We start from the raw sequence: 24,985 nt of genomic DNA, 5'->3' as shown, positions 1-24,985 counted from the left end.
GATACAAAGTAAAACATCTCCAGTGGAAGTTAGGAGATTTGGAAAGTAAGAGACATGGATTCATATCCCTTTTACAAATCAGATAGAGAATAAATGAAACATTTAAACTAGAACGAACTTAATCCCCGATGAGAAGGCTACTGTACTGACTGGTGCAGCCCATACCACATCAGGCCAACCAATCAACCAGTGTCTAGCTTGAATTCTGCTGGTACTTAAACATGAGAGTTCAAAGCAATGCAGAAGTGCGTATTTTAATTGGTTCTTTGCATGGGGAAAAGAAGAAATGTAGATACTCTTAGTCATTACTGTTGGACTTCATGGACTTCTGGCACCTCAAAAAACATTTTGACAATCTCAGAGGTATCAACTGTCAAGTGATTAAGACAGCAATTATCTATCTAGATATCTATCTGGATTTTTTTTTTCCTATCCTTCAAACAGAGTATTCCTCCAATTTACAGGTCTGTTGTAGATATTAACACAACATGGGTGCTTTGGTTGTATAAACATTTGAGACAATTGAGTAATCAGAAACGGTAGTCTTGACTACATTAAAATTAACAGTGAAAAAATGTGGAAAATAAGAACAAGGAGTGAATTAAATCATTGGGAAGGGCAATCAAAATACATGGGTAGTATGAAATCTGTTCCCATAAAGACAGACTATCATGAAATCTACCCAGTCTCTGTTCCCTTTTCATTACATCCTCACACATTTTTAGTTGGAGTTGCACAAAATGTTCAATAGAAACATGAAAGTGAAAACACAGTTGAGTTTGGCCAGAAGAAATGTGATTTTACTGAGAAGGGTTACTTAAAAGGTTGGAGTAAAATTAACTTATTAATAGCTAACACAGCACATTTGGCAGCAAACCAGAACTATATGGCATCCAAATGAAAAATAAAACATGATCACTAAGTATTATCCCTTTAGAAACCATAGCTTCCATCAGGATGCGTATAATAACCAGGCTGAGAAACAAATGCGACTACAGCGTTGTTTAGATCAGCTGGATGAGCATGATGAAACTTAAATGAACCAGACTGCCCCAGCGCTGTCTAAAGAATGAGACAGAGGAAGACAAAGAGAACAAGAGCACTCAAACAAGTCTGGAAATGGAAGGGAGCAGACTTTGATAAAGTGATGCTGTAATTATTTGGACTGACCTGAATCAATGTCATCATACAAGCAGGGATGGCAAAGTTATTACTCGCATGCAACCGTATTTCCATCCAATCTGCTTAGAGACTTGTGCTATTAGAAAGGAAATCATAGCATGCAGGTAAGGCAGAACAATTCTTTCTCTTTTTTAATTTATGTTTGAATTTTATGACCTCAGTCATGGAACATCCTGGTAAATTCTGCTGCACTACCCTTCTAGGCTAATTTCAGCTTTAATTTCTGTGCTTATTCCAATTCACAGGATTTATAAATCATCCCATTTGATACACTCACTCTGCCAAACCCTCCTGTACTCCAAAACACATCTCGCCATAGCAGCAGTGTCATTTTAAAAGAGTAGCAGCTTCAAGTTTCTTTTTACAGTCATAAAGTGGCCGAGTTTGGACTTGTTAAGATATGCCTTCATTGCACAATGGCTCCTGACTTACTTGATTTTAGTTGCTAGCTTATCTCCTTGTTCATCTCCTATTACATGGGCCCAGGTGCTTTTCTAACCAAGATTACTCAGCCTAGGTTTTCTCCAGATTACAGTCACTCCAGGAGTCACTTTGGCTTATACTGGTAGCATGTCAACTTCCCACTGAACGTACAAGTTATGAGAGGCAGCTCTCCTTCAGTACCTTCCCACATTCTAAACATTTAAAAAAAAAAAAAAAATCATAGTTCCCCAGAAAAACACCAGAGGTCAAAGTTCTTCCTGACCAAGGACATAGGAAATAGCTGCAGAACTCACATTGGAGTGACCACAGAACTATGATACTACATATTGGATTTCACCCTTTGGCTACACACTGCTTTTTCTCAGCTAAAACAAGTATTTTCACAGTGCTTATTACCCTCATTAATCATTTAATGAAGATTTGGGTAGTCAGAGGCCCCTGAAATCAGTGAAAAAGGCTTCCTCTGGTGATGGTCAGCTTCAGAGGAAGCCTTTGGAGAATGCCTGTCTCTGTGGTCAGCCATGACAAAGAGTTAGAACCCTGGATCTGACAGAAACCAGGATGAAACTCTGGGAAAAATAGTATTGCTTGTTCTGTGGCAAATGCTCATTGTCACTAGAGGTTGGCATCCTCCCAAGGCTTGCTGCTATCAGGGCAAAGTATGAAATTCACACGTTTCCAAGTCCCAAAGGCTGATGGAGCTCCTCTGAAGATCAACAGACTTAAGAAAGCATTGAAAATGACAATCTTTTCAGATATTTCATTTTACTGTCCATGCTTAGTGCCTGGTTACTATACTCCTGGATCATACAGTCATTAAAAATGGAACTACAGTTCTTTTTTCCTTTGCTAACCTTGTACTTTGCATTCAAGCATGACAGGAACCAATGGCAGAAAAAGGTATTGTCTTTATTTAATAGAGCTGTGTATTAGGGGCCACTTTTAATGCATTTTTTGCAGCAGAAGCCTTGAATATATTTTTAATAGGTAACTCTGTATGAAGTTCTGTAATAGCATTTCAGAACATTGTGACACACTGTCAGAAAAATAGACAGCATTCTAATCCTTCTAGCAACCAGCCAGCAGTTCCTATTTTAAGCCAGGTGAAATAACTATGAAGGACAGGAAATTAATGTTTATCCAGACAACTCTAATATTCTCAAAAAAGCTCGCATGGATTTACTAATATCAGCTGGAGGCTGTGGGTATGTTAACAGCCTAAATAGCCAGGATGTATAAGAACGGGTAGACACACTTTTTCTTTACACTTCTCTGATCCCCACAGATGCTGAAATGCAGGAAAAGCACAAATCAGACTGGCTGCCAAGCTGCCTTTTTTTATTCTTAGCACTTTTTGTTCAGCAGGACAATTCGTGGAATGTTTTTTTTTTTCAGCTTCTTGCTAAACAGTAGTCAAGACAAACAAGGAGTTCATGACTTGACCCAGAAGAGAATCATATTAGTACTTAAATTGAACAAGTAGCTCCCTAATGACCAAAAAATACTAACATGGACAATAATGGGGCAATCTTCTTTTAAATCCCATTTTAACATGTTACAGAGTTGTCAGTTACTCTTCTGTTATCTGGTTAATAATAAAAAAGGTCTCAGATTAATACTGTGTAATGTGTACTGTAGCACTCCAAAGTCCCACGGCTGAGTCACTTGAATGTCTCCAAGCTACTTTACAGATAGAAGTGTTTCCCAGAATCTCCTCTAAAACATACTCCCAGGATACTCCTAGAGCTTGGATTAGGCAGCCTCAAATTTGTCTTTTATGGTTGTGTGTGACAAGAGAATTACCCTCTGGCTGTCCATAGGACTTTCAGAATCTGCCAGGCTTCTAAATGTGGAAAGGCTACGTATTTGGGACAAGAATCTGCTTTTAATATTAAATTAACAGTTGTTTTTTTACAGACAGAAAATATAAAACCGTTTTTTTCTTTATTTGAAATGATGCCTAATATGCATTTAATTAGAATCCCATTTCTTGAAATGCATATTCTTCTAAGCCGATACTTTGGCTTTCTGAGAATGCAGACAGCATATACCACAAAATATTATTTTAAAACAATTGGTTATTTTAAAAATAGCATATTATGCAGTAGCAAACAAGATTATCTGTTCATTTTTTATGGTCAACTAAAAAATAAGCCTGGTTAAAAAAAAAAAAATCTCTGACAGCTTTTAGTACCCAGCAGATAGAGAGGGATTATTAAGGATGTGACCACTCTACTATCTCAAACAACAGGCATTTATATTTCTCCTTTCTCATCATCATTTATTTATTTATTTCTCCAGGAGGAAATATCTTCCCTTTTGTTCAGAAACTGCATGAGGCAATGCAGTACCAAATTCACATTTAAAGATCTAGTAGAAAGAAGTTCACCAGTAGTCAATTAACACTATGGACACTGATAAGGACAGTCTGTGAAATGCCCTGGCATGCCCTCAGTATGGCAGAGAGGTTTTATCAACACAGCTCTAAATCCAAGGCTCAAAGTTCTGGTTTTTGCCTCTAAACTGTGAAAAATATGAATTATTTCATATAATGAGAATAAAAAGGCATCTACAGCAGCCTTTAGATTGTCAGTCAGAGAGAAATATCTAGAACAGGGGCATCAAACTGTATAAATGTAACTATTCCTACATTTACAGTCCTAAAATTACATTCGGCCCTTTGAAGGCAACCACGAGGCTGATTTGGCTCTGGGTGAAAAAGAGTTTGATGCCCCTGTTCTAAAACATTAGGCTAGTATATTCAGGGCAGGAATTGTCCCCTCAACCCACCTCTAAATTCTTGAAAGATAAACACAGACTCTCCTTCCTCCTCCGTTTCATTTCTGCTCTCTGGTGTTGTGCTGAAAGGCTCACACATTTGAGGGAATTGAAAACGATAATAAAGGATAATAAAGGTAATAACTCCCAGTCTCCTGATAAGAGTGGTCTGAAGAACCTATTATCCTAGGACAACTGAGAATGGATACAAGAAAGATAAAGCAGGGAATGCATCGGAAGACAATGACCTGTCTCTTGGATGACAGAATTGGCACCAAGCAACAGAAACCAACAAAGAGAAGAATAACTCCTAATCTTTCAGTCAAAAGATACACTGCTTTTCTGACATTCAGGTTTTCAAGGAATCAAGAGAATGCAATTTTTAAAATTGAGACAGAGGGTGTTAAATGCAGATAGGTAACTCCAGGAAACTGCATTCACATGAAAGATCACAAATGCAAGCAGTCTAGAAACACTTCAAGAAAATAATTAGGAGTTTCAAAAAAAAAGCTTATTTAGAAGTCACCTTTCCAGGTGGAAGATATCTTCTGTATAAACCTCCTCAGTCAGGTCAAATTGGTATTAGAAATTATGTGACCTGGGGCTTGGAGACATGTGTCCGTTCCATTTACAACGGTGGATCACACCTCCTGGTTACTTCGCCCTCATGGACCTTCTGTATTTACTCTAATATAAAAGTCACTCCTTTTGCAAAGTTCTCTGATACATTTTCAGTGTCATTGCTGTGAGAAAAGTCATGATGTACATATAATGGACATGTAGGTTTTATAGCATACGTCAGTTTTTAACTGATTCTTATTGAACTGTATGTGTCAGAACACAGTGAAGGTCAGTGGTCCATGGCACTGAATTTGGATTGCAATCAGTTCTATTAGTCATAACATTATAAGACTACAAGATAAGTAATTCACAGTTTGCAAGAAACACATATTAAGCAGATAGAACATGGAGCATTCATGTTTTTCCCAAACACATTGCAGATTAGGATGCATGATCTCTACTGGTTCAACAAAAAAAATGCATGTGCAGGACCAAGTATGTGTGTATAGACACAAAAAATAAATTTAATTTGGTCAGATGCAACTAAATCCAATCTCTGACTGCAGCAACATAACTTTACTGAAATGTTTCATGTTCTCTGATGTGCACAATAATCCCAGGTAAAAGGGAAATTGATTTACACTGCTTTCACAGAGTTAACTGCTCTAATTATTAAATAGCCTCAACATATGACAATGAACTATGTAATGTAAATCAAGAGCTGTGTGCTAGAAAATAATCACACAAATGGCTCCCAAATAGAAACACCACTTCCAGAACGTTAGCAGAATCATACCTTCCTAACACACAGACTATTTCAGAAAAATAGTGCTGACATACTCTTCATTATAAAGCAAATTATTATTAGGATGACAGTGGTAAACAAAACTCCTTTAGTTTGTGATTAATTTAATTCAAGCATTAACCTGAAAAAAACAGACATTAAAAAGTTTGTAAAGATTAATTTTGGCATATTAAAGTGCTTTGATTCTTATCATTAAAATTTATTAGACTTTTGACAGTACTAATTCAAAATCTTCTGCTGATGCTTTAATTTAGCAGGCTAGTGAATTATACAGCAACACAAAATGTTATCTGATGCATTCTCTATAGCTGCTTTTTGAGACAGAAAACTCATTGTTGAAAATCATTACTGTCAGAAATTCATATACATGCATATACCATAATGATGAAACTGCTTACGTTATTCTACTTTCAAGTTTTCAAAGAGTATTTGAAAAAAAATATTATTCAGCTATCTTAATCTGCCAGTTGTCTAAAAGTGGTCAGCGTTTAGTATCACCATTTTATCTTTTTATCTCCCTCCTTCACTCTCCATCTATTTTGTTCTGCCCTCCTGCCATTTCCCTTATTCCTTGCTCATGATGGTTTTTCACTTTGGCTTGTATTACCCTGACGCTAGGCTGTTGAAAAACAGTGTTATGTTCTACTTCATGTCTGTTTCCTGGAGTCTTTAGAAGCTATGGTTAGATACTAATAGTAGCTAATAATACCAACAACTAATACAGACCAAAATACTGTAAAAAACAAAGCAGATGCAGTTTAAATGTACAGGCAATTACAATGTCCTTCTGCATGATCCTTGTTGATTAAGTACTTCTCTCTCTACACACTACTAATTCTAAAAATCAGATGCACAGTGTTGTACAGCTTTTCAGTTCCCTACACTGCCCATCTAATGATGACAAAGTAAACTGAGAATGACTCAATGAAATAAAATACTGTATTTTCCCATGTTAAACCCTTTTCAGGACTCTAAGTTATGGTAATAGTGGGAAAAATGTGGCTAGAGTCACTTTTAATCTATTAGTCAAATCCCAGCTTCTGCTGAATGTTAGAAAATCCAAGGCAAAAAAACATTAAAAAGGATATGTCCTCCATGTTTTTCCAGACCTTTCCTGTTTATCCCCAAGTTTCTGTTTGTCACAGTGGATTGTTTATGAATAATAAACCTTATAATATCTTTAGGTGATTATACAATTGAATAAGAGATCTCTATATCTTCCTTCTTATATTCCTTAGTTAGCACTCTTTCTTTGGTACATCTTAGTAAAGAAAAGATTTGAAATGTAACATTGTGTGTCTCCTATACAAAGCATATAGGAAACTGAGTACTTCATGGCTACACCATAGCAGTTAACATTAAAGGATTTCCCTGATACCATTTATAAGTACACCTTTTAGTGTAACCCAGAACAATACCAATTTTGTATTATAAAATGTGTCTTTGTTGCTACAGAAGGACTAACATTTTTTTCATTGTAAGCATATACACATTGATTTCTACATTTCAAATTCACTTTTTGGTGGTTAAAATCCACTACTAAATATCCATTAAATCCATTAAAATCCCCCAAATATATCCTGGACAAATTTCTAATGCTTTTAAATATTTCTGCAATTGTTTCAGAGTTAGATTGTTTAAATAATAGTTATATTTCCAATTCAGGTGGCATTACACAAATTGTATCACTCCACGAGGGTAATAAAAATTTTGGAACTGTAACATTGCAGTTCCTTGGAACTTGGCTATTAAAAATAGTCAGCCTGGGTGAGAAGCAGCTCTATATTTCAGATAGCAAACTCACTGCAAGATTTATGTAACATGGTAAGAGGGCTTAGTGGGAAGCAGTCAACAGCAGAATGCCTTGGATATCAGCAAGGCCACTGCATTTCAACCACTTTCCAAATAACCCAGAATAAAGGTATCACTGAAAAAAAGTGATGTTTGTCTTAGCACATCAAAACTGGTTGAAAAATTAAACCATCCCATCAATCTGATTTACAAGGAGTTCCAACAACGAGCTCCACAGAAATCTGCAGGATCTGCTTTCATGTCTTCATTATATTTGAGATAAAAGTAAGCAAAGCCTTAATTCAGCCTTGGTGTCATCAGCAGTATTTCTAGCTTTAGAAGCAAGTGTTGATACTTTGCCAGGAAAAAAAAAAAACAACAAAACAAAACAGTACTGAACATGCATGTTCAGTGAACTGGGAGATCCTCCCAGACAGGCTCCTTCATAAGCATATAAACTTTACAGTAAAGTACCTAGATTTTTTGTTAACCATTGTGAAGCATAACATTTTGCCACTTTGCACAGTGCAACACTTTCCTTGATTGCAATACTCTGCACAGTTGTAACATTAATTTTATTTTGATATCTTCACTGTTGATTTATCCACAGACTTTCAATAAATAAATAAATAAGCTTTGCTTAGCTCCTCAGTCATTACCCTATCCTACGTACTTTTTTGCTGGTTTGTTGTTCAGTATCGCAACAATTTCTGAGGGTGTTTTATCCTTCTACTTTCCTAATGATTCATTCTCTAGAATGCTTCAGCTACTGAGTTAGTTCTGTTCTTGGATTTTAGCACCATCTGCATGCCCTGGATAACTAATTAAATGAGATTTTCATATCCTCCCCTTATTGCTTTTCCATTTTTTTACAAGGAATGCTTTTTGCCAATACACATTACCCACAACTCCAACATAAATTAATCTGACTTTCTCGCTGACTCCTTAGAAAACACTATTATGGCCAGATTCCATGTGACCCTTCCAGGTATGCCCAAGAAAGAGCATAAGGTAGTTTACTCCTTGTATCCCAGCACAATTACATAGATAGTGGACTTTCAGAAAATGCAAGCGCTGCTCTGAATTGCTCCGCAGAGAGACAGAGACACATCACCATTTCCAAAAGATGAAATTGGAGCAAAGAAGGGCTAAGGAAGCAACCAGAACTGAACACGGGAACGGTACTTTTCACAGTAGTGAAAGCTTTCCTATATTGTTCTGCAGCAAAAATAGTCAAAGGACCTTCTTTTAGGATATTCAGAATGTGTATTAAGCATGACGAGGCTGACAAACACTGCTAAGATTTGAATGCCCTGCTAGGGGACTGCTACAGCTACAAACTCTTCTAAAACCAGTTAAAAACTCTGAGTCACAAAGATACATAAACACACTGCCCTAAATTTAACGTATTGCAGATTATCAGCATATGAGCATGGCCTTGTTTCCTGGCAACTGAATACATACAACTCTTTGATTATCACACCATATATATAACTCTCCTTATCTGGGAGCTGGGAGGAAGAGTTTTCTGGGAAAAAAATATTTTTTCCCTTTTAGGTCATATTGGTGAGCACATCATACAGCTTTTAATCATAGTCTCATACTCTACACTTCTGCAACATTTCTATGCAATGATATATCCAGTGCTGCAAAGACAAGTGCTCACTGCTCACCATCTCTCGTAACAATAATCAGAAATAATTCTTCTCAGTTCTCTTTGGTTTTCCTGCTCAATATCTACAAAACGTTGTAAAAAAAAAAAAGGTTTTGCTATGTCTGTAAGTAAAACGCAATGGAGATTATTAGTTCAAGCATCAGAGCCCCAGAAATTCACCTTGCAGCAGAGATGGATTTAGTTTTCACCTTTCTACTGTCTGATCTTCCTCAGGTTTTTTAATAACCAACATTCACCTCTTTGGTTATAATGAGAATGCCATTCTTGAAGCTGGTGAGAATCACTACAGTTTGTGGAAAGATCCTCAGATTATATAAACTTGCATAGCTCTTTTCGATGTCAATACAGCAGTTGAAAATCTGGTCTTCAGGCTATGAAGTCCAGTCCTCTGTCCTTGTAACTTCCCTTTATGTTTTTTTTTCAGCATTTAAGTTTTATATTTTCTAAGTGTTATATTCAATTATATTTTATACATTTGGGAGAGTAGAACAGACAGAAGTTATCTAGCTGCTGGAAATGACCAATTTCCAACATGAGAAAGCAAAGCCAGCTGAATAACTTATGGAGATTGTAAGATTACTGAAGCATCCAACATGATGTCAAAATCCTAGCAACATCTCTATTTCTTCCCCCTTCCTTCTTCTTTTTCATCTTGAAATGAAGATACAATTTTTTTAAAAATTAAGTATGTTTTTGCTGATACACCTAATACACAACAACATCAACATATTAAAAGAGACGATTGCCTTAATCTATGTCCCTTTTTCCTTTAATCATGTCTGTCCATGGGGCAGATGAAAGCAGACAGAGCAGACAAATAATTCAGCCACTTCCAGATTTGAATGCAGCTGTATCTCAGCTTGAACACTGGTGTCTCACCATTTGAAGATCTAAATTCTCTTTTGGTCCCTTGATTAGTTTTAGTGTTCACTGTTGTGTGGATTTCTTTTTCTACATGCTAATAAGAATCAAAGGATTTATGGAAAAGTGCTAACCTAAGTGCCTTGAAAACTTTACAGTAAATAAATAGAAGAAAATACCTTCATGAAGAAAATCATATACAATCAAACTCTGGATGACTTACCATTTGCATGGTTGTATTTCATATAAATTAGTGCTAATGACATATAGAATTTGTTTTGAAACTGAACTTGTACTTTATTTTGATGTCTAAACAAAAATGGCACAGAATGTTTAGGTAAAACAGATCATGTTGAAATTGACAGTGTAGTCAAGAGTGTGGCAGCTGCAATCCTGTGCTAAGCGTAAAATGAGTACAGAGAAAAAATTATCTCCGCTTGAATATCCTTATGCCTATCCATATGAAGGCAGGAGGCTGGGGTATTCTCCAAGTCATATGAGATATTTCCAGCTTCAGGGGACAGTGCAGTATTTTCTTTTCCCTGCCCACACCCACTTTGCAGACTATCGCATCACTACCGTGCTCATACATGATTCAAGGATCCCAGCTGCTAGGACGGCCAATAGCCAAAATCTGTTTATACAACAGAGCTGCATCACGAGCAAAAGTTAAAGCTGCCTTAACAGTCTAGAGAAAATAGTACTCACTTCTGCAGTGTATTGATGTATCAGTCAAGTATCAAGTTACATACTATAAGTACTCACACCAAGTCTTCCAGTAAAATTAACCATAAATTTACCCCTAAACTCAAGAACAAATTCCCAGACAATTACTTAGCTGAAATGCCAGTGTTAAGCTAACACTTTTCATTATTAAAAATATGTTTGAGATAAATAATTCTTCACAATGAGCTGAATTTTTGCTAGAAGACATCTCTGAAGATGTCTTACAACAGGTAAAAGTGGGCTGGTGAACAATTCTTGCTTTCAGAAGACTTTAAAAGAATCCATTTCAGACCATGGACTGTTTCTGTTGTAGCACATCAGGCCAGATTGTGACCTCAGTCATAGTAGTTTAGCAGAATAATGCAAGTTGCTATGTCAAAGTAAATGCTCTACTGGTTTGAACTGAATTGTTTCAGATTCATATAAATGAAAGTGGAAAAGAACTGAGACTTAGTATAATAAATTAATGACATGTGGCATGGTCAAAATGCAGTCATCTATGTAAAACCACTTTTAGAAAATATCAGGACTCACTAGCCACATAACATTTAAAAAAAATGTAGTATTTCCATTTTTCTTTCCAGGGTACATGTTAATAGAAAAATAGGAATAAAATGTTACAAAATTCCTGAAATACAAAACTCAGTAATTACTAAGCATTATGTAAGAAAGTACTGTTTAGCATATTTCATATGGATTATCACAACTGAATTTATAAGCATTCCTTTAAACTATAGGAATCTCTCTACCTACAGTTGAAGCATTCTTGCAGATTAACATTAATGCATCATGAATCATCATGGTTTAATATGCATGACACAGTTTCATTTCACACATGTTCCGCATGGGTTGATTGCCATGTATGCCAATATCAAACAGATGTTAATTCTTCAGTTTTTATGCTTCCAAAGTATATTTTAATTACCTAAGAGCCTTGGCAAAATAAAAGAGTTATTTTGAATTAATGGAAAATCTAAAATCTAAAATAAAAATTCATTAGAAAAATAGTTTTTAATATTTGTGATATCACCAATATAAATTTGAATATTCAAAATAATAAATGCTAGCAAAAGAACTGCAGACTGCTCTCATTAAATGGCACGTTCATTTTTGTAAACAAGAATTTTTCATTATTTTTCTAATTTAAAAAATGATTTTAAAACCCCTGCAAATTAAACATGACCCTTATGATATGAAATATTTCTCCAAGTCACTTGCAAGGTGTTGTATGTTCATACTGTGTCGAAAGTCTTAAAATCAGGTATTTTGCAAAGAAAGCAAATCTCTGTGCAAAATATCACTATACAAATTCTCACATTTGCAGTGCTGTAAGTCTCATTTTATGGATCATCTTAATTAAAAAGTCCTTAAATATAAAATATTTCACAGGTCTTCACTGTACAGAGGCCAGAAATGGAAATGAAAAGATATTCCAGGTTAAGATTAATGTATAATGAGAAAAGTCTTGCCAGCGAGCACCAACTCCCTCTTTGTGCTGTGTCAGACACAAGACAAGATCCCCCAGAACCAAAACAGCAGCAGAGTCACAGGTCAGGATGGACAAATCTTGGCTAAAAACTGTGAGCTTTAACTAATTCCCTGTTTGATCAAACAGAGTTGTTAGAGCAATTTCCATGCAAGTCAGAGCAGGTCTCCAGCTTTGGGCTTGATCTTACTGAAATCAACAAGAACAGGAACAGCTCCCAGGAATTTTGCACTAGAATTAGTTTTAGCAAGGTGCAACAGTCTCCAGGTTGAAAATTACAATTGCCAAATCTGTTAACTGTTAACTAATAATAATAATAATAAACATTGTTATATTAAGTACATAAATATTTATGTTAAATAGTATAATCTGTACATAAACAACAATAGTAGATAAAATATTTTCAAAAATAAGATATTCTGCCCCTCTCCATACCATAGAGACCCTTCTGCACAGTAATACTACCAACACCAAAAAATTATTTAAATTTCTTACTTACATACTCACATGAGCTGGCATACAGCTCTAAAACGAAAATGTGAACTGACATTTTGAAAAATAACTGACAGTCATGGCACAAGAGTGCAGTGACCTCTGTCCTCCAGTATTCCCTTATTTCTTTTTTTTTTTTTTTTTAAATGCCCAAATACAAGCAAGGTACCCAGAAACAGCATGCTAATTACCAATGAAACCCTAATTCCAAGGAAGTCAAAGATACAATATTCCCATTGAATTTACTGGGACAAGGAATTAATCTCAAATGTGGATTTTACACATACGACACAAATCACTTGTGCAGATTTCTGAAAACTCATCGCATTGCAGGGATTCAAGCCTGCATTCCTTGCTCAACCAAAATTCCCTGACTGGAATAACAGCTTCAGATGTTATTTCTGTTCTCATTCTGTTTTACCATGTTAAATCACCAGATTTTTTTTCTTTTTACTTAAGATAAATGTGTGAAAGTGCCTCCTTTCCATTCATAGATGTTATCTTCCTCAAACTTCAAATGATTCAGCTGGGTGAACATAGAGTTATAAATAATTTATCAAGATATGTACCAGTTGCTAGGAAAAAAAAAAAAAAACTGAAGGAAGAATATCACTGCATAAAATCTGAACATTAAAACTGATTTTTTAAAAATCAATCTTTAATTGTTTTTATTACCTCCTAATCCAGGTCTGAGACGATTATCATAACCATCCAGAAGTCTGTCTAGAATTCTTGTAAATATGGTGATGTTATTCTTAGCTTCGTCTTCCAAGGAGTCAGCCAGTACTGATCTAAATGGACATTTTACATTTTAGAAAGAGGTAGATATGTTTTCATTTACACTCAAAATGCAGTTTTTGCAGGCTGGTCTTGAATATTTAAATTATTGCCCTCTAACAGGAAGGGAGTAGTTAAGAGTATATTAATACACAATTTTAATAGAACATGTTCAGATACTTAAGAGTCAGTTGTATACTATTTAAAATTTCCAGGTAGTCGTTTTCCAGTAGCCTCTACTTCTAGTCCACATCGCATCACCATGAACACTACTTCAAGCTCCATTTGGCTGTGCAGGTGCAAAAGCCTAAAGGAGTTTTCCAGGCCTCAGTGACATGTCACTCCCAGACTAATAACCCAGGTTCCCACACACAAAACTGTCTCCTTCCAGCTCTGTGCTATCTGTCTTCACCTAAGTATATTCTATCTCTGGATAAATCCTGTGGATATGCTTCCACCCAATGGTCATGTAACGTACATGACTAGAAGAACTAACATGAGGGAAAACTCCAGTGATCATGCTCAGGGAGTCCTCTGATGTCAGTATTTGGTGGGTGGGAACAACGATGCTGACTAGCAAGCTGCAGGATAGCTGTGGACAGCCCTCACGTTTCTAAAATGTTATTTTGTTATAAAAAACACTATCTGATGTTCCACCAGGTGCAGACAAACCTTAGGAAAGTTGGATAGAAAAAAATATAAATGAAGTGTCAAGAAGAAACTATAGATCACTGATTGTTTCAAACTTCCCCGATAAAGAAAGAGATGTTACAGCCTTTATGGGTCATACATCTGTGGAAAACACCAGGAGCTTGAACATGAATCTGCTGCCCAGGCAGCTGTGGTGGTGAAGAGTCCTCGCAGTCCTGGACACCTAGACCAAGGGGATTGTGTACTGGGGAAACACTCCCATGCAGAAAGCCTTACATATGCAAACACTACTGTGCCAAAAATCTTAAGTACTATGTATGTGAAATGCACAAGCTCATCAGTATTACCTACTTAATACTGGAATATTAGTATCAAGGAAGTAAAGCATCATACGCTACATGCACTATTATTTATACCTTTTTCAGACATCTACATTTTTAACATGAAATGTTTTGAGTATTTCTCAAATAAGCTAAGGCAGTCTATTCCCTAACAATCTAAATGAACTACTGGCCAAGGTATTCTGAATTATTAATTATGTCATAAAAACGAGCATGCTTTCTTCCTGCTCCAAACCAAAAGTAAGTTTGGGTGACATTTTCTTTAAAGCAAGCTATAACACAATTAAAAACAGGGCTTTATGTTGGTCCCCAATTCAACAGCATGGAGGAAGTCTTTAAATGTAAATCATTGCAGTCTGTGATTTCCATCACATAAACCACAGAATCGATGAAAATCAGATAACTTATAAAGAACATATCAAAATGTCATGTGTTATTTTACTGATGCGAGAGGTTTTTCTTAATTTTAATTACTGGATGTCTCCCTTTCTATTTTTGTAATGTATTTCTGTACTGTCTCTGCCATTTTTAAGCTTCTTTTTGAGATACACCATTTTTTTGAATTCAAGATACCACTAAAAAATTGGATCATGTAATTATATCAAATTAGGGTCGAATCTTGTAAACTTTACTCAGGCATAAACTCTCTAATTTACGCACATAGTCTCTTTGACGTCAGTGAGATTACTCACTTGAGTAGGGTTTCCAGGATCTGGCCCACTGTGACTCAACTAATACTGCACCATAGTTAAGCATAAAATGAAATAGGAAACATAGTTTCAGGAAATATTTTGTTCAATAGGAAAGAGACAAAAATAAATGCAGACCTTTTCAGTCAGAGGAAACATGCATGATTTAGCTTATGACCCTTACCATATCAGGACAAGACCTACTGCAGTCAGAACCAAAGCAAGTAAATCGAAGTTACAAACTACAATTAATTGCATGTTCAGAGACTATGGGCAACACAAAACTATAACATGATTAAAATTACTTGCTCATATGTTGTCACTTTAGAAATTGAGAACTTTGAACAACATAAGAAAAGTTTATTAATAAATAAGGCTATTGTTTTATGATGTGATTGTGAAGTTGTATGCTGTCTCCACCTAGAGGTTTAGAGCTTAAGTATCATTTTGAATTCTGTTATGTTGTCAAAAAAATAAAAAAGGCATGCCCATATTAAAAAATATGCGAGCAATATTTTAGAGACTGTGATTTGTTATTTGACTTCACGATAACCTATTTCTCCATTTTAACTGTTCTGTATGGAACAGAATCACAGTGATACAGTAAAGATCTGCTAATGCATTTAAAGGAATTAGTTGTTTTCATTTTTAATGGTAAAATAAAGCATCAATTCACAAACTGTTTAAGGACCAGACACGAGGCTACACTACCTTCTCCTACTGCATTTGCTCTGGAAACTATGTAATACTGCATTCAAACAGCTAAGAAAGATTTTATTATTATTATTACATTACTATGTCCTATACTTTGTAACCTCTCACCCAAGCTTACCTTTAGCAGATTGTAATACTCATGTCTGTACTGAACAACAAAATTAAACATCCTCTCACCTTGTTGGTAGCCACACCGATAAAACGAGAAGAACCAACTGCATCTCGGAGAGTGCCAGTTTCCTCTTCATCGCTGCTCTTTGCAAAACCTAACCGTGCAAGAAAAACACAAACCCTCTCTCAGCTATAGTCTCCGTCAAGCGGTGCTTTCAACTTAACCCGAGGAAAAATATGTCACTTCAGTGGAGAAAGGAAACCGCTGGATTTCTGCAGCACTTTTCACTACTAGCAACTTATTGTATCTCCATCTTTCCCAACGATCCTGCTCTGTGCAAAGAGGCAACGTATGCTCAAAAGTGGCATGTGAGCAGACGCATCAGATGCTTTCCTTTTCCGTAAGCTGAAAGCCCCAAGACGAAAAGGAACAAAAAATAAAAAATGTGTGCATGAAGAGATGGGGCTTTAACCATTCCTCGCCTCACTACTGCACACCGCAGCCGGGGGGGCGTGGGGGGGGCGGGCGACGGGGAGGGAGTCACGCCATTCGCAGGGGCTCGGTGCGGGGACCGCGGGCGAGCCGCCCCCAGCCGCCGCCGAGCGCCCAACACGTTTGACAGCTGCTCGGCAAAACACCGGCGACAGCCGCCGGGGCGCGGGAGGGGGGGAGCGGTCCCCGCAGGGCGACTAGTTGCGGACCGCGGCAGAGCCCCGCCAGGGGCAGGCGCTGCCCGCGGCCGGGGGGGCCACGCCGTGGCCGCTGGGGGAGCCGCCTCCAGCCCGCGCTGCCCGCGGCGGGCGGGGACCCCCGGGGACCCTACCTGCGAGCAGCGGGCGCGCGGCCGGGGCGGGGGTGGGGGGCGGGAGGGCGCCAGCGGAGCGGGAGGCGGCGGGCAGCGCGAGGAGCGCGGGGCGGCGGCGGCGAGCGCGCCCGGGACCGAGCGGCTCCCGAGCCGCGGGCGCGCGCGCGTGCCTGTCCGCGCAGGGGGCGGCGGGCGGCGCCCGCGCCGGTGCGCGGGGGCAGGCGGGGGGCCGCGCGCGCGGGCGGCGGCTCCGCGGGTGCGGCGGGGCGCGCGGGGGCGTCAGGGCGCCCACGGGCCCCGGGCCGGCGCGGGAGCGGGGAAGATGCAAGTCACCCTGCTGAACGGCGGCTCCTGCCACGCGGGCTTCCGCGGCCTTACAGCCTGCGCGGAGCGGGCGGGCGCGGCAACTTCGCCCACGCGCGCACGATGAACGGGGGGAAAAGCGGTCCCCGGGAGGATGAAGCACCTTTTCCCTGGCCCTTCTCAGCCTTTTAATCACCCCGTGTTAAGTAGGTGCCTGATAGGGCATAACCCAAACAAGCGCCCTGCGCCCTTCTCGGTCTGCGTTGGGAACAACCGCCGAGACCCGGTTCCCACCTTCACTCTGAGACTGCCTCATTAATATTCCTTACCCCACTTGCCCATTGGCACAGTCTAATTGAAATGCAGAGAGAAGAAAAGTCTGTCATTTAAAGTGAGCTCAAGATGCAGGCAGCCAAGAAAACAAACCTTCCTTTTTTGCTCAGATTGCATTACTTTCTGTTGCATTGTCTTTTACAGCACGTTGCCCTCCTTTCTTATATCGGGTCCTTTGGCAGAAACTGGACCACTGCTAGAATTCATTCCCATTGATTTCAGCTTTTCCGGTGCAAGTAGATCAGGACAGGCTTGACAATTAAAGAGTTTATATTTAGTGTATCCTCATTTTGCATCATTAACTTGGAAATAATTAAATAACACTAGCAATAACGTTGCTGCTTTAAAGAAAATAAAAAAAAAAAAAGAAAAAAAGAAAAGGAAAGGAAAAAAAAAGAAATAAAATCTCCATCCACCTCCTTTCCATCTGTTAATTGCTGAAAACACAGCTCTCAATTATCCTCTTAACATCAATGGTATCACTGGCCTACCTGTTTATTGTGTTTTCACTGAAGTTGTTTTGTTGAAGCTTGCTTCTGCACCAATACCAAAATGAACATGTGAAATTATATGCACACACATGATGAAGAGGAAAAAAAAAAAATCAGTTAACTAGAGAATCAACTACCAAAACTGACAAATTCTTTTTCCTACTTTCCCTTCTGCTATTTTTCCTCTGTTTCCTGTTTCTAATGTTTGCTGCTTGCAACTGGAGGTTCCCTTGTTTTCCTTCTCTAGTGGCTTAATGACTCCACAGCACAGCATGAGAGTCAAAAAAAAGGAAGAAAAGTGTTTAGGCTGTCAAAATGATCTGTTACTTCCAACTTTGACATATTTCATAACTTGCAGTAAGATTGCAAAGACAGAGGGAGCAAGCTGGATTTCTTTGTTTTTAAATAACCAGTAAAATGCCAGCCTAAACTGTGGGAAAATAACAAAGAGAAGGACACAAGTGCAAAAACTCGAAACCAAAGAACACTCATTCAGCAGCCATTTAACCCTGGACATGCCTAAGGTACAATGCACTTGCCTTTCCCTTTCCAGATCTGAAAAATTCTTCTGCTTACAGTTCTTCATTATCTGATCAGTTAAGCATCAACAGTCGATCTAAAATCTTCTTCGGATCTGCCTGCAAGTCCTAACATATTAGGAATTAATAACTGCAGAATTGACAACGGACACTAAAGGCAGAATCAACCCTCACTGTAAAGAAAACAAGTTTTAACTACTTGTCCTAAGATAGGGTGACTGCACAAATATCAATATACAGAAAAAAAATCATTAAGAGTTAAGAGCTTCTGTGATTTAGTCTTATGTGAAATACGTTACATTATACAAGCAGAATAATTTATTTTCCACAGGTATTTGTGACTTTCCTTCCCAAAAGGCACTTCAGTAACCATAATATGGAACTAGGATCCAACCTTTGTATGTGACTTGCATCAAAATATAAAAAAACCCCACATTTGCTATGGAAAGCAGTTGCAGTGTTTCCTTGTTGCAATGACAGCATATTGTCATTCTTCAAAAGCCACATGGGGTAGGTATGTATTTATAATGAGCTTGTGCTCAAAGCCTTCCCCCAGAAAAATGGGATTTAGGCTCTAATCACAATTACCTGTGAGGTTCTTTGAGATTTGCCGTAGCTTCAGGCATTGAAGTCACACTTCAGATAAACCACGTACCTTAAAATATCAGAATCTTGAACTACTCATTCGCATTCTCAGACAAGTTGGACAGGAGCATCCAAAATCACAGGCAGATTACTGAGGCAACGTATGAGAGATCAGAGGCAACATGATTACTACAAGAGGTTTGTTGCAACAGTCCCACACCCTTAAAGCCCATGCTGCTGATGAGCTGGAAGGCATTTGAGGATAAAAGTGTGGTATTACTGGGGCTTTATTCTTTTGTTAGGTTACAAGCATGCATGGCTCACATGGCTAGATGTGTTAGCACTTGTTGGTTAGAAAAAACGCACTTGAGCCCCCTCAGCTGCACAGTCAACAGGGAATTTTCCTTTCTGCATTATCTGCTGAGTGAATACTGCCATTCGTTATTGAATTTCAGTTAGACCTGGGTCATATGTGGCGTCCAACGCATCATCAGGTTTGTGAGATTCTTCTGAGTTCTGATGCAAGTGTCCTAGAAGGTAGGGAGCCATGCCATTGCTTTGAATAGGACTTGAAACACTCCACTGGAAGACAGCATGTCTAAGAATTGTTATTTTTACAGTATAAATGAATTGTTTTACTAATAAAGCTGTATTGATTTTCTGCTGTATTTGCTGAAATATACAACTAGAATTCAATCCCTATTATTTTGATATTCTAAAATGTATTTTGAAAGGACCTTACAATCCTATTATTCCCCCTGACAATGATCTCAAAGCTCTGCACACACTGATAAATGGTGTTTCACAATACCTTTGTGAGATTGGAAAGACTTCCTTTGTGAGGACAGATTGAACATCAGGGCAGCTATGTGCCATCTCATAAGCACACCTTCCAGTTTAGAGGCAACAGAATCACAGGAAAGGTTAAGCCCAGGCAAGGCATTCTCTGTATTGCAAAATACTAAATCAAATGGTTCCTTTACCATTTTGCTTAAAAGAATCATCAGATGACAAAGTTACTCCGTCTTTCAGGGAGAATAAACTACTCAAAAAAACCCTCAATTTTGCAGTCATTAGGGAGATGGCAGTAAACATTTTCTGCTATGGACATAACAAAGTAATGTCAAACAGTACAGTATGCTGATCTGGGGTATATTCTGCAGCATACTAGTTCCAGACAAAAATTTTGGCAGATTGAGGTAATCATCATATACTTTGTGCTTCTTGAGAATAATCCTCACCCTTATATCTAGGCCAGCAACTCTCTTAGCCGCAAGAATAAAAACAATAATCACAGGGATTCAGTAAACTGATACATATATATGAAAATTGAAATGATATTTCAGAAATTTTTGTATATGATATAGCAATATATTTTTTTTTCCTATAATTTGTATAAACGTTTTAAACTCTAAAAAGGCATCAAACACATCTCTCAATCAATATGGTATTCATTATTGGAAAGGCTATTTTATTTATCTTCTTAAATTTATAAAAAATGAATATAAACCATTCATGTAAAAATGCAAGTGTTTGAGATACATAACCACAATACAACGCCTATGTAATTTTAAATATGTATGTTACTTTAATCTTACCTTATCTTAGTGAATAATGAAAAATAACAAATAAAAAGCTACAGAGGGAATTAGTTTTTTACTAAGTCCCTAGACTAGTTCATCATGTAGCTACATGGATGCTAATCTGAGCAAAAAGAAAGGACGAGCTGGCTCATTTTAGGAGCACCTCCATGTTATGACTCGATCAAGAAAATAAGATTTCTGTGAGAAGGCTCAGGTCTCCAAAACCCCTCTAGTCATTGACTTTCTGCAAGAGAGGTGAAATTATTTTGAAATGCACCATTCAACAATAGATGCTAGTGTAATAAACCAGGAAGCAGGAAAAATCTTATGCCCTTATGTGATATCCCTGTCATAAGTGCCTGAGCAAATTTTAATCTTCAGGATATTCCATCTAACTATGACACTCTCAGAACGGGAAGAGCTGTTGTGCTTGTTCAAAAGCTGTAAATATCATACAGACTTCCTGATTGAAAAGCAGAAGTAAATGGCCAGTGCCAGCTTTATTTCAACTCTGTGTAGTCAGCTTTAAGTCACTTTCCAAAGTGCACTGAGAAGTTCAGCAAGACAGGAGATTAAAACAAGCTTTCCCATCTTAGATATCAATTAGTGTTTTTTCTTTATCTTTGAATCTTTCTTTATATATCTCCCAAATTTGAACCTTAAAAACCACATGAGGATTTTTAGTCGTCTCCAAATATACTGAGATCTACCAAAAGCATGAGTGGAGGGTCTTTTCTGTCTATCAGGAGTGGCAAGACTTGCATCATCTTTTTAGAGCAGATCTTCCTTGATGTGACAAATGGAAGGCAAGTAGCAGAGGGCAATGCAACACATGGAGCTGGGACAGGAAAGCTCAGGTAAATAGAACTGGCTCATAACTCCTGGTTTGAGTGGTTGGAAGGGGACATCTGCTTCTATAAAGAGCAATAGTTTTCTTCAGCTACAAATTCCCACTCTCAATCTATGGTGAGCTCACGTACCACAGCAGGCTGAAAGTAAGTTTACAGCAAAACAAGACCTTTGCTCTGGGTAGACAAGACAGAATGTAGAAAATGCAAATATATGTTAAATAATTTCATAACTGTCTTTACATTTGTGTTACTTGTACAAATACAGTCTGTTTTGTCTTCCAGCTGTTCACTCAACCATTCTGTGGACTCTGGAGATGTTTTTTCACGTGAAACAACACAAATTTGTGATGTTCATGTTCCAGGTGTCCAGCCTGGGGCAAGTAGAGCTTGTTTATTAACAGCATAGAGATATTCAGCATTTAGAAATATTGGCATGACATCATGGAACTACTTTGAGGTTCATTTTGTTTGAACATATTTTGAAGTTCAGAGACAAATGCTCTTCGATTAGTACAAAGAGGTTCATATTCAGAGAAAATTTTACAGACATAGGGCCATTTATGATCAAACTTTTTTCCAGGAATACAAAGAAAGGAGACACTAGATTTCTGTCGGATTGTGTTGCACACAAAATTGACATGTGGTGACTTTGCAGTCTGAAAATACCAGGAATCATTCATCAATAGCTGTCTTTGCTTTTGCAAAAGCCTCACCTGCCCTCTTCGCTGACTAATATTTGCCATACTAAATGATGCTCAATGGCCAGTGGACTTGGCTAAGCCTCAAGGACTTCCGAGGGAATGTGCTTCTGCACGTCTTTTTCCCCCACCATAATGCAGCCTGTAGACAGATGACACAACTAAGCAGTGATATTTCTATGTCTAAAATATTTAATTTTATTAGTTAAATTCTGCTTTTAGAAAGTCAGTAGCATGAAAGATTGGTTAAAAACAAGCAGAAAGTTTAATGGAATACAGCATGACAAACAAAGGGAATACTGAGTGATGAGTTTTCCAGGCAAACTGGTTTAAAAGGTGCTGTCTTTTGTGAACAAGCACAAGTCACTCTGGGGGGGAAAAAAAAAAAAAAAAAAAAAGGCAAAATACAGACCTTCAGAGTGCCTGAGAACTGCTGGAATTGGAAGTTCTGGCAGTGATATATTTTGAGCAGAAAAAAATTGACGTTTTCTTAAAAGTTCCTACTAAGAGGGCACTGCAATTTTTAATTCTTTTTTTTTTAAGGGTGCTTTGCTGAAGTCCTGATAAAAAATTTAAGCCCTTGCCATAATTTCAGTGTTGCTTAAAAGAATGCTCAGGATTTATTTAGCAGTCTGCCCAATAACTGTTCCTAGTCAGGAAAGCTTTTGTTGCTGATGCAAGATTACCACCTTATCTTGGGTGGCAAAAAAATCTGCATTTTAAAAATGATTCTGCCTCCTGGGACTTCAAAGAGTTTCTTCCTGTCTGTGACTAATGTTAACTAAAACACATGCGAAGCTGTTCTTCTATCACTAACAACAAATAATCCAAAGACAGTTTCAACATGAAATGTCTTGCCTACATTCAACAAGAACAACAAAAAAAGTCACATTGCTCCCTACAGAGTCAACACAAATGTAGCTTCTTTGTCTATGGAGTCTAGATGGTAAGATTTAGGAGGAAGAGTGTTGTGCTGTATCCCATGTTTGTTAGAAAAAACAAAACAAAACAAAACAAAACATAAACCACATAATTGCTTAAGGCTGTTGCTGTAGCCTGGGACAGTTTGCTCACATTTTGCAAAAAAGCATTGAGCTATTTATAAACATATCTGGGTTAAGTAATTGCCATTATAGTATTTTTATACATTTAAAAGAAGAATTTAGCTTTTCTGCACACTGCAGATGACATGTTATGCAGGATGAAAATTAAATCATAATAAAGACATTTGCATAAACAAACTGCTGGATTTCAGTACTCGCTCTGTGTATTGCTGTTTCCTAAATTACCCTTTGCTGCACCAGCAGACGGAGAGACAGATCAGGAAGCTCCCCGGCTGGGCAGATGAGAACCTCACCAGCTCCCCAGGACCTGGCTGGATGGATTCTCAGCTGGTCCTTCTGGAGGATGTTCACGTACCCAAGGATGCACAAATCCAGAATGATCCTAGTTGAGCACCTGAGCCCTCAGTATGAGTCCTTCCCCCACTCTTCCATGTTTCAGTGCATGAGGTCTTTACATGAATGAGGCTTCTCCATCTCTAGTCCCTTCCATACATGTAGGTGCCAAGCACAGCCCAGAGCCTGAGAAAAAGCATCAGAGGTCAGCAGGCATCAGTCCCACCACGTTCCAGCAGTTACGTGCTTTGAGAATGCCCTGGGCTAAAATAAATAAATAGCAAGATAAATGGATGACACTTGGTGTAAACAGGCCTGATCTGCCTTCCTCTCCTTTCGGGCAATGAATCATCAGTGAAATGGAGGTGACTCACTAAGGGAATCCAAAGTATGCTTTCTGCTTCCCACGTGAGTCTGCAGTAGCCATCCATGCTCTGAAGGGGGAGAAAACTAGGCTGCGTTTTAAAATTCATTTCCATGACACTGAGTCAAAACTGTCTGTAAGTGCAAGGCATTTTTAAGGAAAAACAGCACTGCCCTCACATCTCACTAACATAATGAGAATGTATAAATAGTTGCACAGGGTGGATAGTTTGTGTCAACACAGTATTGTACTTGTGAGCATCTGGGTAGCAAATGCTTGACAGAAGAGAGCAACAGAGCAGCTGCTAGCAAAATATTATGCTGCTGCCTACAAAGTAAGCACTGTGTTACCCAAGAGATCTGGACAGTGCTATTAAAATCTGCCACACAAAAAGTGGTGCCCAGGGCAAGAGTTTATTAAACATCACCAAGATTATTTGGAAATAAGGAACTTGTTATATCCCTTTTAGTTGATACCGTGGTACCCAGCTTTCTGCTCTGAGCTCTTGCTGATGGTTCCCACTGTCTAACTAAGAACCCAGACAGGTCCTCACCTCAGCCTAGCTGGTCGCTGGCATGGGTGGACAGAGTTGTGTGACACATTTTGAGAACATGATAACAGGCTCTCCTTTTCCCTGGTGGCCCTCCACACAATTTTCTCACTGCACCGTCTGGCTTCAGAGGCTTGATCTGCTTGCCTTGCAAGTCTCCTTTTGGGGGCATGCTGTGCAGGCACAGGGGTGGCTCAAGCAACTCCTTCCCCACTTCCTGGGGAATACGGTACCACATCTCCTGAAGGAAGCTTTTAGTTGACCCTGAGTCACTGCTGTATCAAAAGGCAGACATGAGCACAGCCAGAAGTTACAAACATGCCCGTTAGCCAGGGCAAGATCCTCCCCCATGCTGGCTCTCCCTAAAAGCCTGAATCTGTTCTCACAAACACCAGTGGCAG

The 24,985-nt window shown here is 38.4% G+C and overlaps 1 protein-coding gene across 1 annotated transcript in view; it reads right to left on the bottom strand.

Annotated features, from left to right (window-relative positions):
* GABRA2 (gamma-aminobutyric acid type A receptor subunit alpha2) overlaps nucleotides 1-16,221 on the bottom strand; it is a gene marked incomplete at both ends in the record, with an annotated part of 55,292 nt that extends 39,071 nt beyond the window's left edge. Inside the window, 2 exons of the mRNA XM_080344052.1 lie at nucleotides 13,477-13,592; nucleotides 16,151-16,221. Of these exons, the coding sequence (XP_080200178.1) occupies nucleotides 13,477-13,592; nucleotides 16,151-16,221 (187 nt within the window). The remainder of the gene's footprint in view (nucleotides 1-13,476; nucleotides 13,593-16,150) is intronic.
* Nucleotides 16,222-24,985: the final 8,764 nt, after the last annotated feature.

The sequence above is a fragment of the Nesoenas mayeri genome, assembly GCF_963082525.1.
Source record: "Nesoenas mayeri genome assembly, chromosome: 4".
Taxonomy (NCBI): Eukaryota; Metazoa; Chordata; class Aves; order Columbiformes; family Columbidae; genus Nesoenas; species Nesoenas mayeri.
Note: the sequence above shows the minus strand (reverse complement) of the source record. Positions and strands in the feature narration are given on the sequence as shown.